Source organism: Neophocaena asiaeorientalis, unplaced genomic scaffold (assembly GCF_003031525.2).
Source record: "Neophocaena asiaeorientalis asiaeorientalis breed wild unplaced genomic scaffold, Neophocaena_asiaeorientalis_V1.1 scaffold78, whole genome shotgun sequence".
Taxonomy (NCBI): Eukaryota; Metazoa; Chordata; class Mammalia; order Artiodactyla; family Phocoenidae; genus Neophocaena; species Neophocaena asiaeorientalis.
The window spans coordinates 6529176-6543342 of record NW_020175018.1 but is presented as its reverse complement, the minus strand read 5'-3'; the positions used below and the strand labels follow the sequence as shown (position 1 = coordinate 6543342).

The following is a 14167-nucleotide window of genomic DNA, read 5'->3' as shown; positions in this document are numbered from 1 at the left end:
GTCTTTCTGGGATGCCATCTGAAGAGTCTGGCTCCTGAATTATGAAATGAGCTTACCATAAAGTAATTTTATATTTGAGGTAGTTGCATAGCATGAGTTCTTAAAAAATTTAAATGTAGCCCTTTTTTTTTATTAATACAAAACGGTACATGTTTATTGTGGGATAGCAGATGAGCGAATACTCCCATAATTTTATCATTTATACAGCAAAACATGAACATCCTGGAGTGTACACTTTCCAGACCTTTTTTATACATATGTGTATTCTTGGTGGAAGTAGGACGCTTTGCAACCTCTCCCTTTGTTCAATTATAGATAATAAATGTTAATCTACGTTGTAGGTTTTAGTGGTTGCAGAGCATTCTTTTGTATGAATGTACCATAATTAATCATTCCCCATTAGATGGATATTTAGTTCGTTTCCAGTTTGGGGCTATGATAAAGGACAGTGGATTGGAATCTTTGTGCATATCCTTGTTATTTCTTTAATGATTTTTTTTTTTTTTTTGCGGTACGCGGGCCTCTCACCGCTCTGGCCCCTCCCGCTGCGGAGCACAGGCTCCGGACGCGCAGGCTCAGCGGCCACGGCGCATGGGCCCAGCCGCTTTGCGGCATGTGGGATCTTCCCGGACCGGGGCACGAACCCGTGTCCCCTGCATCGGCAGGCGGACTCTCAACCACTGCGCCACCAGGGAAGCCCTCTTTAATGATATTTAATTGGTAGAACCCAAGAAGTAGGATGGTAGTGTGCTTTCTTAATGCTGGTAAGGATTAGAGCTGGGATTCTTGCCTCTCTCCATAGGCTAGGGAGTTCACTAGGGGTCTGGAGCCCTGCTCCAGATTTTGTGAGTGTTGGTGTTTTTCTGGGGTGATAGTCTATAAATTTTAGATTCTCAAAGTGGGTTGAGACGCCAAATAGATCAAGGACTGGTATTGCAGTCCCAGGTTTTCCACCATATCCTTGTCCGTGGTACCTCCTGAGAGCAGTAGCATGAATCAGAATCAGGAAGGCCGTTTTTGTCTTCAGGTACATATATAAATTTTTTTGGTACGCGGGCCTCTCACTGTTGTGGCCTCTCCCGTCGCGGAGCACAGGCTCCGGACGCGCAGGCTCAGTGGCCATGGCTCACGGGCCCAGCTGCTCCGCGGCACATGGGATCCTCCCGGACCGGGGCACGAACCCGTGTCCCCTGCATCGTCAGGCGGACTCTCAACCACTGCGCCACCAGGGAAGCCCTGTCTTCAGGTATTTTTGAGTGAGTGCCGAGGAAGAAGATGGTGAGATAGTCCCTGTCCTCAGCGAGCTCACCGTGTGTGTCAGGGTTTAGCCGCGTGAGTAGAAGACAGTTGCTGGGATCCCTTCCCTTGGTGCTCCTTTGCCACAGGGATGAACCCGAAACATCCATTTCTTTTTTTTAAATTAATTTTTATTGGAGTATAGTTGCTTTACAATGCTGTATTAGTTTCAGGTGTACAGCAGAGTGAATCAGTTATACGTATACATATATCCACTCTCTTCTGGACCGAAGCATCCATTTCTTTCAAGGGCTTCCATGGTCTGCCTTTTCCAGCCCTCTAGCCTCGGAATGATAATGATGAATATGAAGGAGAACCAATGGGGAGGGCTGGTCTTACTGTATGCCAGGCATTGTTCTCAGCCTACTATTTAATATCCTCATTTAATAATGAGGAACAGAGAGGTTAACTTACTTGCTCAAGGTCACACAGGTAGTGGCTGAGTCTGGATCTGAACCCAGGCAGCTTGTTTTCACAGCCTAACCTGACCCCCATGAGGTCATGCCCCTCCCTCACACTCCTGTCAAATTGGGTGTCCTTCTCAACAATTTCCATGGGCCTGGCTTTGCATTTCCCCACTTCTGGGACTTTGTTCAAATCAGTCCTTTTCTAGAAGGCTTTTACTCCCTCTCCACTTCTAGAAATTCTGCCCGTCCTCCAGGAAGCTTCATTTGGTCACCTCAAGTGAAAGCAAACCTATTCATTTTCTTTGTTGCCGGGTTGGTTGTAGCTCTCATATGGCATCACTTCTGGCCTTGTGATGGGGGCCATGTGATGGGGTGGAGAGAACAGAATCTTTGGAACCAGACAGGCCTGAGTTCAAATCCCAGCTTTGTGGTTAAGGGTCAGATTTCCTCTGTGAGATAATAGCACCTGTCTGGCAGAGTTATTGGTGAGGATTGAGATTATTAAAGCATCTGGTGTCCTCCTGGCCAGTAGTGGGAGCTCAGGAGGTGACAGCAATGATTTCTTGTAGGCATATTTTATTTCTTCGGAGCGTAAGCTCCTGGAAGGTGGGGGCCTGGTCTTGTCCTGGCCTCCCAGCCTGGGAAGGGACCAGACAGGTAGTGCCCAGTCAGGATTTAATGCTGCTGCTGGAAGTTTTATGTGGTATGGACCTGGCTCTGGGGTGCCCTTGGATGAAATGTGCTCTGCCTCTGTCTGGCCCACATAGTTGAGCTTGGAGGGGGGGCACTGTGGACTCTGAAGGGAGGCTTCCAGGAGGAAAGGATATTGCAGCTCAGTCTTCCACACTGGGAGGATTCACAGCTGGTGGGAAAGGGTGTCTTGGGAGTGGTGATGGGGCGTGCAAGCTCTGGTTAGCTGTGTGCGCCAGGCTGTCCGATGGGATGGAGGACTTTCTCTCCTGAGTGTCTGTGGAATCTGCCCTCCACGCAGCACCTTAGCTGCTTCTTACCTTTATAAAGCAGTTCTTTCCTGCCTGAAAGATCTAGATCAGTTGTCACCTCCTGTAAGTTCTCTGATGGTCCAGGCTGGATCGTGCTTGTCTCCTCTGTGGGTCCTCCCCCAGCATCCGATGCTGCCTCTGTCACAGCGCTGTCGTGTAGTTGTCTTTTGGGTCCACCATCCCCACTCAGCTGTGAACTCACTGGGGCAGGCCCCTCATTCATCTCTGTATCCTCAGTGTCGGGCACAGGCACCCGGGAGGAGGACTGTAAATATTTAATATGAATTACCAGTGAGATGGAAAGGAAGAAACATTTGGGTCATGTAGGAGATGCCAGGCTCTGATATTTGAACTTAATTTTGTACGATTGATGGGTTTTGACCTAGGGAGTACCATTTCACAAGAGGCTTCTTACGTGGTGGCCGAGTACAGAGGGGTCAGTGAGGGGAGGGGACTGAAGGTGGGTCCATCAGTTACAAGCCTGTCCTGCATCGTGGTTCTCGTGCTTGTTCAGCTATGTGTTGGATAACTAGATGTCTCTTTATTTGGAAAGATGAAACCCCCCCACTGCCACATACTCCACAGCTTTTTAAGTGTAGCAATAAGATTTGCCTGAGAGATGGGAGAGTGTTTCCATGACGTGCTTCCTAAGCTTCTGGAATAGCTTGACAGATGGTACCCTCTCACCTGTGTGAAGGCAGATTCCACCAAGAAATTCAATGCATCAGTTGTACTGACGATCTCCCTATGAGTCCCACAGTAACAATTTGTCACTTGGTCTTAAAGAACTCTGTGGTGGAAGCGAAACGAATGGAGTACAGTTGTTGAGTCATTACAAGCTCCCCAAAGCATCTCTGGTTTGAAGAAGGGGAGCCAAGCGTTGCTGGTGGCATCCGGGTCGTGGACTCCATCTGTGGTCGTGGACTTTGTCAGGAATCGAGGAGAGTTTTTTTGCTGGTTTTAAGATGAGTTTACGGTTAGGTGAGCCAGAATGCTTGAAGCCTGTGCTGGGCCAGTTGTAGTCCCTGAGGCACGTGCCTCTGAAGAACGACGGTAAATGTGAAGCAGATGTTGCGTTATTGCTTGCCTGCCTAGCACGTGTAGAGCCCTGAGCTCTTTGGAAGGCTAGGCTGGGGCAGACGGCCCATCCTTAGGGTCTAAGGGCCAAAATCGTATCATTAACTGAACATTAGTAAGCAGCCCTGTGCAGGTGTGAGAGGAAAACGCCAAGTGAGTTCTTCTTCTAAGGTACACTCATCCATGCCCGTTCACGTGGGACTTGGAATGTCAGGGTCTTGGAATCTGACCAGTCAGGGGTATCAGATGTAGATTCCCCCCCTTGAGACGGGATGCAGAGGACAGAGACAGGGAGCCCTTGAGAGCATCCCCTGGGGTGGAGGCCTGTCAACCTCTCCCTACCTCTTGGGGAGTCCAGATATCATACGAGTTTCAGTCGCGATGGAACCAGAGGATGGAGATGTAGATTTGTGGTGGGGCAGCTGTGATAATGTCTCCATTGCCCTTGCTTCACCGAAGCAGTAAAGTAGGTGAGAGTGGGAAGTGGGGAGAGTGGGAGAGTGGGAATATTAGACCTCCTGGATTTCACGTCTTTACCTTCAAACGGAGATCCGGACACTGTGCCCTTAGGGTTGTTGTGAGGCCTGAAGGAGACGGTGGCTACCGAGGAACCGCCCTCAGCACCCATTCCCGGAGCCCGTGCGCCCTGCGTGGTGCTGGTGCCCAGGGCCCGGCCCGGTGGGCGGAGAGGGAGCCCTGGCAGCCACCCAGCTGGCCTGGGGAGCTTGTGGGTGGGAACCGCAAGATACAGAGCAGATGTGCGTGTCTCCCGTGATCTTTTCCTCCGCACGGTGGTGTTTGAGAACTTTTCCTTTTATGAGTAGTTTTGAAAATGGTACGTGTGGGTGCAGTTTAATTATAGCCTCATCTTTCCACCGCTGCCCTAGGAGGCTTGTTTTTCCTTTAGCCACGCGTTCGTTTCTTCAACGAGCTCCTCCCCGTCTGCAGTGTCCAGCGTTCTGAAGTATCTTTAAACTAAAGTTGTTCATCTCTGAAATCTGGGCTCACGTGTTCCTTTCAAACAGCGCATGATGACACGCAGGGGGCGCAGAGCATTGTCCCCGACTGCGTTCTGAGCCACTTATTTTGTTTTCTTTTGTCATTTCTTCTAGTCATTCCCCCTGCTGCAGGCACCAGCTTTTTTAGCTGCACTCACAGCCTCCTTGTCCTAGGAATCCCACTTCTGAGAGCCTTTCCGGAGGAGAGTTTCAGTGTAGATAGAGCTGTATGCACAAAGAAGTTTATTTTATTTATTTTTTAAAAGTGAAAAATTGGAGAGGGCCTAGACATCAGCTAGGGAACTGGCAGAAACTGGACCATGCCCACCTCCAAGGGAATATTCACGTACTCATTAAGCATGCCGTTACTAAGGCAAATTTGGTAAGTGAAATGCTCGTAATAAAGGCCAAAGTGAAAAATTAAGTTGTGATACAGTATCACCCATGTCAAAATGCGTGGAAGAAAGAATGGAAGGAAAGCCAGTAACACGTCTGTGGTGGGTACCTGGAGGGTAGCGATCTTCTTTCTCTTAATTCTGTTACCCGTTTCCTATAACAAGCCTGTATTCTGTTAGTATCAGAGTTTTAGAGAAGGAAGAAGAGCCTCTGCACCCAGCAGCGCCTTTGTGATTGCTTTTTAGATTCAGTGCCGTCACCTTCCTCCTGGAACTAGCGCCAGAGCAGTGATAAAGGAGGAGTCTAGAGTCTGAGTGGTATTCTTGGTAATCCTACTTTAAATATCCGGGACTGTTATGAAGAGTGTTTAAACAAATGGATGAGGAAGAAATTGTTAGGGAGCACTTTTTTTGGGGTTTTTTTTTTAATGTTTTCCTTCTTGATGTTATCTCTGCTTCCAGGAAATTCAGTTGAAGTGGAAATGAGCACCCAGAAGGAACTGAGAGAGAGGTGAGTGTGTGGCATTTTGGTAAGAAGACGTTATGGGTTAGGTTTGTCTGCCAGCGTTTTGAGTGTTCTGCTCCCTCCTGTTCTATTAGTTTCCCGCGTCTTGTAAATAAAGCAAAAATACCTGTGAAACTGACAATGGTCATACAAAACCAGAAGTTCACGCCGTATATCCCGCAGCCTTCCTTCATTTGCATTGGTTGCTCCTGGCGTTTCTGTCAGGTGATTTGACCCAGACGACACATTCCTTCTGTTGGCTCCTGGATACTTGCAGGATGAATTCCAGACTCCTGAGCCTGACCCATCTTTCCTTTTCATCGTGTACCCCATGCTTCAGTCTTAATCTTCGTTTTGATTGTTCTCCAGACCACGCCTGTACACAAGCGGTACACTGCCTTCTTCTGCTTATAATTTAAAAATCCTTCTTCAGAGTCAGTTCACATGGAAACGGACCTTGCTCTCCCCGACACCCCCATCTCTCCACTGCATCCCAGCATCAGTGATCCTTCCTATAGCAGTTGGCACATAATTACACTATAGCACTTACCACATGGTATTATAATATTTTCTGCATTTATCTTTCCGTGCCCAGGATTCCTTGAAAGAGGTAAGGAGACAGCATTAACTAGGTATGGTATGTGCCAGCTGCTGCCCTAGGCATTCACATCCGTTATTTCTGACCCTACAAGGTGAGCATTATTGTTCCCAGTTTAGGATGAGGACCCTGAGGGTCAGAGTTGCATACTTGCCATTAAGAGGCAGAACTGGGATTTGAACTTGAATCTGTTATGCTCCAACACCTGGGCTCTTATTGTTATTGCACATTGCCTTTTGAGGGCAAAGACTTCTTTAGTATCTGCACACCTGCTCTAGCCCCAGCTATCTGGCATGTGGTTGGAATTTTTAAAAAATGTTCATGGAATAAACGGATTGCAAGCGCTCTTAGCTTGCCTCTGTGGCCATCTGGAAACGTCAGGGTCTCGCCCTCCTCTGTTGACTTGTTCAAGGTTCTGACTGTCGTTAGTGCCATTGCTGTTTCCCTCATCTTTGGAGCTGCGACCCTTTGGACTCCTGGGGGCAAAATAAAGAAATGAAGACCAGCCTGGGGTGCAGAGTTTCAGATTTTACTGGCATCATGAAGGCCTCCAGCATCGTTAGAGTGGGCCGGCGGGGAGGTATCACAGCTCTTCACTGGAGGGCATTTTACTCAGGGCTTCTGTAAGTTTAGAAGAAACTTTCCTCTCCCACTGCGGTATTCGCAAGACCCCTCCCAGTTCAACCCTCCACTTCTGTCCTGATAATAACGGTGGGTCATGTCCCACCGGCAGGCTGCGGAGAGGGCAGTAAGGGCCTCCCCGAGTGGAGATGGTCTTCACTGAGATCTGAAGCGCGAGGCTCCGGGGCGTGGCTTGTTGGAAGAGTGTCCCCCCTCGAGGTGACGGAGACACGGGTCCTTTGAGCTGCGTGGCTGGTGCATGGAACGTGAGGCTAGAGAGGCAGGCAGGGCTGCGTTGGGCTGGTCCTCAGATACTGCCTTAAGAGCCCAAATCCTGTTCTACAGGAAGAGGGGAGTCTTTGAAGGAGAGTAAGCTGGGACTAGACATGATCAGATTGGCCATTTTGAAAGCCGACCGTGGTTGCTTGGAGAATGGCAGGGAGCCTCTTTTGGCCTTCCTCAGCCACGTGTCACCCTTCCCTTTCTGGCAGGTTTGTTTCTGTTCCTTCTGTTCTGCTGTTTTCAGTTGTAGGCTTAGTGCTCACGCTAATTAAATGGGTGCCCTCAGCCCCTTCTGCACTTCGCGAGGCAGCAGCAAGCCATCGCATCCATCACGCTGTCTGAGCACAATTGCATCTGCTGTTTACCTGTTAATGAATGCGTTGCAGCTTTAGAGTCCTTTGCTCTTGTCTGAGCTCATGAATAATGAGACAAGAAGTAATAGGAAAAAATGGGAGAAAAAAGAGCTTAAATTAAGGAGCTTATCTGTAATGGGGATTCACAGAGTTCAGGGTGGTTTTCCTCCCGGCTTAGGTGGCCCTTGGGTAATACAGGTCACTAACCGGATGATTGCCTCAATGGTGATACCAGAATCTGCTTGCGGACCGTGAGGGTTTTGAGGTTTTTAAACCCGTAAGTCCACCTCGTAGGTTTGGGTTGGCCCCCACCACGTTCTCCTGGGGCCTTGGAGCCAGATAGACATGGATTCAGATGTGTGCGCTGCCACGTACAAGCTGTGAGACTGTGGGCAAGGTTCTGATGCGCCTCCGTCCCCGCAGCTCTAAATGAGGATGGTCCTCCCGACCGCAGAGGGATTCTGTGAGGACCAAGGAGGACAGCCTGCGTAAAGTGCCTGGTGCAGAGCGGCCAGTTGGTAGGCAGCTGCCGCTGACTCATGCCCTCTCTCAGGGTCCCTCCACTACCAGCCAGGCGGTGGCTCCCCCTCCTTCACTGGCTCCACATCAAGCCCACTGAGCCTTTTTTGTGTTTGTTTTTAGAGTATCCTTGCTAAAAAATGCTCTAGGGAAACAAAAAGCCTCCAGAACACCATTGCAAATGTGGGCAAATTACAAAGAGCCAGTCATCTTAAGTGTTCTTAAGTCATGGTCCTGGTTTGGGATCTTAGTGTGGAAAACGATTTCTCTTTCAATCCCAACGGTCAAGGACTGAGGAAGACAACTTAAGCTACCAACACATTCTCCCTGAGTCTCCTGCTCCCTCAGCCTCACACGCGCTGTCCGACTGTCACATGCTGTCCGACTGTGAAATCCCCGAGAAGTCCTCCTCCTCACGAGACCAGAAGCAAGACAGCGAGACCGAGAAGACTTTGGTCCTGGCAAACAACGTTTCTCAAGGTAAGCCAAGCTTCACTGAGCGTCGTAAACCTAGCCAGAGTTTCCTGCTTTGAACGATAATTTGCTGTCTTGCCTTCGTACTAAAGCAGAGTATAGTGAAATTTGAATAGTTACGAGGTGAGAGGAGATCCTGCGAGGGCCCAGGCCCATTGTTCAGAGTTATCGTTTATCACCGGGGAAAGCTACGGTTGTTGAAAGTGTTGGAGATTGGGAAAAAGTCCTTTTTATTTTTTTAATGATGACGTGTTACATGCCTTGCCATTCCTTATCTGGCAGACTGGAAAGCACTGGGGTTATGGATCAGGTCTAGGTCTGGTCCATTTCTTGCTGTCTCTTTCGAGCTCTTCCTAAGGTGGTGTCGCTTTGAGGACCATTGCTTTGAACTGTACAGGGACCCGAGAGTACCTAACCCCCTGTTTGGAGATTTTGAATTCAGTAAATCTGCTGTGTTTCTCTTTAGTGTGACCCTCGGCCCTTTCCGTCAGCCCCTTGTCCTGCCTCTGGGCACGGAGCCTTGGGCTCAGTTGGCAGAATCAGCCTCTCGTGACCCCACCTGCCTCTGAGCTCCCCTTTACCCTTCTGTGTTTGCAGTCTTGATTGCCTCCTGTTGGGCATTAGGTAGGGCTTACTGTTCATAAGTTCAAGGACTAGTATAGACCAGAACAGACAGACCTTTTCCAGTAAAAGGCTGGATACTGTGTACCTTAGGCTTTGCAGAGCATATGGTCTCCGTTGCAGTTACTCAGCCGTGCTGTCGCAGCATAATGCAGCTGTAGAAAATACGTGAATGCGTGAGTGTGGGTATGTTTCAATAAAACTTTATTTACCAAGACAAGTGGTGGGTGGATTTGACACGGGGGCCATAGTTTTCTGAGCCCTGGTATAGCCTCTGGAGCTCAGCTGACATCCTCTGGTCTCTCCTTTTTCCAGCGGGGTTGTTTGCAAGGTGCCCAGAATAGGTACAAATCAGACACCTCCTAGCTAAAAACTCCTTGTTGACACCGGATCACATTAGAACCAGGGTTTCAAAATTTTTAAATCTATTTTTAGCAGCAGAAATCCCCCCTCCCTTTTTTTTTTCAGATGAAACTGAGTATGTATAAAAGATACACATTTTTTCCAAAGGAGTGGAGCCTTTATCCCCAGTGGCGCCTCCGAGGCTCCTTTAGGATACGCAGGGGCCAGGGGAGCACGGTTTGGAATCATACCTCGAGCATGAAGTGTACACGTTTGATGTAACGCAGGTATCAGCTGGAGTCCTCCAGTAACCAGTTGCCTAGATGTGCATTCTTTGGGTGCGTGGCCGTATCCGTCTGCAGTTTCTGTGAGTTTCTGTGAGTTTCTGTGTACTTGGTTTCTCTCGGTTATTTCTGGCTCTAACTCTCTGCCTTCTCCTGCTTTGGGTTAGACCATGAATTGTTTCCCTGTCCCTTGTGCTGCCTCCTGCCGCCCGAGACCACTCCCACAGGGCCTTTGAGGTGTCAGGGACTAGAGGGGCGGGGCTTACAATGCAGCAAGGCTGATCGTTGACGGGATATTTGTGATCCCTGTTCTTTAAGACCCTCCTGCTACAGTGGTACCAGGCACTTCCTCTTTCTCCCCCAGCCTGCCCTCCTTTTTTTCACTCTAGGCCCCATCCGCCACCCCAGCCTTGGTTTATTTCCAGTGTAGAACCATCTTTTACTTCTTATTCCTCTGAGGACCTATGACCTTGGGCTTCTCAAGTGGATTATCAGGCGCTTTCCTGAATGGGGACAGTGCTCTCTGGAGCTGTCCTAATTAACCCACTGTTGGCTTTTTTGGGTTTGTTTCTCTTCAGACTTTTGGTCTCTGCATCTGTTTTTCCTTTTGTCACGCTTATAATCTGAGCAGAAAGATAATTTAGTACTTGTCCTTTTTTCACTTAGCATTATATCATAAGTCTTCCGACGTGTTACATAACATCATTTTCAGTGGCTTTGGAATAGTCCGTTGAATGGCTGAACTGCAGTTTTCCTTATGTTCCCCTGTTGCTGAACATTTAAGTCATTTTCTAAAATTTCACAATTGTGAACAGTGCTGCAGGGAGTATCTTTGAACATAAAGCTTTCCCCTTATTCTGGGGCATTTTCTTAACCTAGATTCTATAAATTGGAACTACTAGGCAAAAGATATTTATACTGTCGTTTTTGGCGGCTGCTTCTTGCAGGATTTATGGGTTTAAAGAGGCGGCGTTTGTCAGGAGGGTATTATTGCAAGAGGGACAGATATTTTTCTCCTGTGTTAACATGAGTATAGTATTTCTTTCTGCCCAGTTAGGGCTGCATAATTAACAAGCGGTGTCCAATTCGACCGGGAATGTTTCCTTAAGGCCAGGGGATGATTCCAGCTTCCAGCCAGTCTCAGTAGAAGATGTGTTGAACCGATCGCTGCTGAGGGCTTTTGCCCCAGAAGCCGGCAGTATGTGACGTGGATAAACCAGGAAGGAAGGCTGCAGTCAGAACAGAACAGTTCCTGACTCACTGAGACCTGACTGGCCGCTGGAAGATTTGCGGGGCAGCAAGGCAGGAACGGGAGGTGTGGTGCCGTGCTGCTTCAGTTTGTTGCAGGCGGGGTCCGCAGGCAGTCCGCCAAATGGCTTGCTGCACTCCTGGCATTCATGGGAGGTAGCCGAAGATCTGGGAATTAAGTCATCTCGTAAACATTCAAATTCATGGCAGAATTGCTATTTCATTAGGAAAAGATCTGTAACATTGTGATACTTTTAAATGAAAGTCATTTTGGAGGAATTAAAACTGGGTCATAACATTAGTAGAATGTTTTAAAACAAACGTTACCAAGACAAAACCGGGTATCCCCTAATTGATGAATGAAAGACATTAGTTTTGCCTTTGGACACTTAATGTGAGGATGCTGTAAACACTGATCCTAGAAACCTACCTCTGGACTGGAACTGCACTTCCTCCTTTCTTTGTTAAAGTGAGCTGTGGCAGAGGCTGAGAAATTAAAAGCACGCTCATTTTAGAAAATTTAAATTTCTATATATTGTTAAATATTATGTTAAGATATAGTATAGTAAAGTTTTGAGAAGCCTAAGATCTACCACCTAAAGGCAACCTCTGTTAATATTTAGGTGTATTTCCTTCTTTTGCATATATGTGTCTTTCCTGTCTGTGGATTTTTAAACAGAGTCGTGATTATGCCGAATAACCCATTTTGTATCTGTATTTTTTCATGATATTATATGGTCTTCGTAATATAATTTTAACAGCTGTGTAACACTGCATCATAAGGGATGTAAAGCAGTTAACGTAATCATTTGCGTTATTTTCAGTGCTGACTGTTATAAATAGTGCCAAGATGAACCTTTCCAAACTTTCTGACAAATGATTGTCAGCATCTCCGGTGATCTCTTTAAGTAGATTCCTAGAAGTAGAATTATTTGGTAAAAATAAATTGGAAAGAACCTTTCTAAGGCTAATGACAAAAATAGTCCCCAGTGTCATACACGTTTATACTCGTGCTAACAGGATGTATTCCTGGAGAGCACCCTTCTTACCATTCTCACCAGTGTTGGGATTATTGTTTTGCTTTGTTTTTAAGTCTTGAATTAGTGAGTGATAAATGGTTAACATATTCCTCTCAGACGATTAGACTCAAAAATATCTGAGTTCGTTATGAAGGTGGCTTAATCAACTCAGGCAATTCAGGCGAACTTGAAAGTGATCTTTTAGTTTCCCCGAAAGGAAGGTTTTAAATTAATATTTGATATTTAGAAGAATAAAAGGCTGTATTAGAGTTAGCATTAAAATTGTATGGTGTGTAATTTTTCCATGTGATATAAAGTATCTTCTTTGTAGAGGGCTGCAGAGAATCATCACAGACTGGCTGTGGGCTGTGGGCAGTAGCTCTGCCTCCCCAGGCCTAAGGAGGACTCTCTTCACATATCCAGCACTATTTAGAATTTCAAGATCACTGCGTAGTCTATAAATTATTCAGTTTGTTGGGGGCTTCAGACTTTAAATTAAAAATGTCCTCCTTCCTGTAGACTTACTAATGGAACATATACAAGAAATTCGAAGTTTGAGAAAACGTTTAGAAGAATCTATTAAAACAAATGAGAAGCTACGGAGACAGCTGGAGCGACAAGGCTCTGAAACTGACCAAGGTAAGGTGGACCTTCCCAAAGGGCGGTGAGGACTTCCTTTGTGGCGCATTTGCCTGGATAAGCGCGCTGTGTATTGGGAATCAGTTCAGATCCTGACTTTGCTGTTTACTTCACCTTGCTGACTCTCAGTTACAGTAATTTATCTGTTAAATGAGGATAATAATTCCCATTTTATTCTGGTGGCGATGAGAATTAAGTGCACTAACTTAAGCGGAGTGTCCCATAGTCCCTGGTGCAGAACAAGTACTTGGTAAATGTTCGTTTCCCGGTCATTGGAGTAGTCTGCCAGCCTCTGGCATTGTGGACTGTGACTGCCTCCTCATTTGACTCTAGAAGCTGAAGCAAAATAGATAGGTATGTTAAAATAAAACAAAGCAGTAGGGTTTCCCTGGTGGCGCAGTGGTCGAGGGTCCGCCTGCCGATGCAGGGAACACGGGTTCGTGCCCCGGTCCGGGAGGATCCCACATGCCGCGGAGCGGCTGGGCCCGTGAGCCATGGCCGCTGAGCCTGTGCTCCGCAACGGGAGAGGCCACAACAGTGAGAGGCCCGTGTACCGCAAAAAAAAAAAACAGTATTTTGTCTTTTTGTTAATAATGCATTTTGGCAATCTGGTAACTCCCACGTGCCAGTCACGAGGTCCCCAGTGTTCTTACATAACCACAGTTAGCTCAGAATGGACTATTCTTCCATGAGAAGCTTAAAAATACATATTTTCCCCCATAGACAAGACATTCATGTGGTTCAAAAGTTAATATCACCATTCTATACCCATTAGTCCTGTTCTCCCTTCTCTCCTCCCACTTTTGTTAGTTTTCTTCTCTATCCTTACAGTCTTAATGCAGATACAGATGTATATTCTTATTCTCTCCTTCACCTTCCCGAAAGGTAGAATGCTTTATATCACTGCTCTGTTCCTTCTTTCATTGAATAATCTATTTTGGTCATCTTTCCTTGCTGCTCCAAAGAGAGTGTCCTCCCTCTGGTCAGAATATATCTTGAGAGCAGCTCTGTGCACCAGGAAAAGCCTGAGTTTGTTTGGGAGCCGGACTGGCCTGGGTAGGGACCCAGCTCTTCTGTTGATGAGCTCCATGACTTTGGGCAAGTCACCTCTCCCTTCCAGGCTTCATTATCTTACAAAACGGGGTCGTAGTGAGATTAAATGAGACAGTGTTATACATAGGGCCTTGCTCAGTGCCTCACCCAAGAGATGGTGGTTTTCTTCATCATCATCAGTTTTATTTTGTATAACATTATTCGTTTAACATTGCAAAGCTCTAAGCTCTGCACCGGGTGGGGACACTAACGTCGTGGCCATTTCTAGGGATGAGATAACTCAGTTCTAGAAAGATGTAGCCCGTGGCGGCACCTGCTTCTTTGCACCCCTAGCCACTGCATTCTAGCCCGTCAGAGCCTTCAGCTTAGAAGGACATCTTTTCAAAGTACCGTATATGCTGTAGCTTGCAAGGTAAACAGAAAAGGTTCCATCTC

General features: G+C 47.1%; 1 protein-coding gene across 10 annotated transcripts in view; it reads left to right on the top strand.

Moving 5' to 3' along the window:
* The window catches only part of CDK5RAP2 (CDK5 regulatory subunit associated protein 2), a 181755-nt gene that overhangs the window by 141969 nt on the left and 25619 nt on the right, over positions 1-14167 (top strand). For all 10 annotated transcript variants that reach the window (XM_024762304.1, XM_024762298.1, XM_024762306.1 and 7 more), the window contains 3 exons: positions 5637-5685; positions 8342-8532; positions 12560-12679. In XM_024762304.1, coding sequence (XP_024618072.1) covers positions 5637-5685; positions 8342-8532; positions 12560-12679 — 360 coding nt within the window. The remainder of the gene's footprint in view (positions 1-5636; positions 5686-8341; positions 8533-12559; positions 12680-14167) is intronic.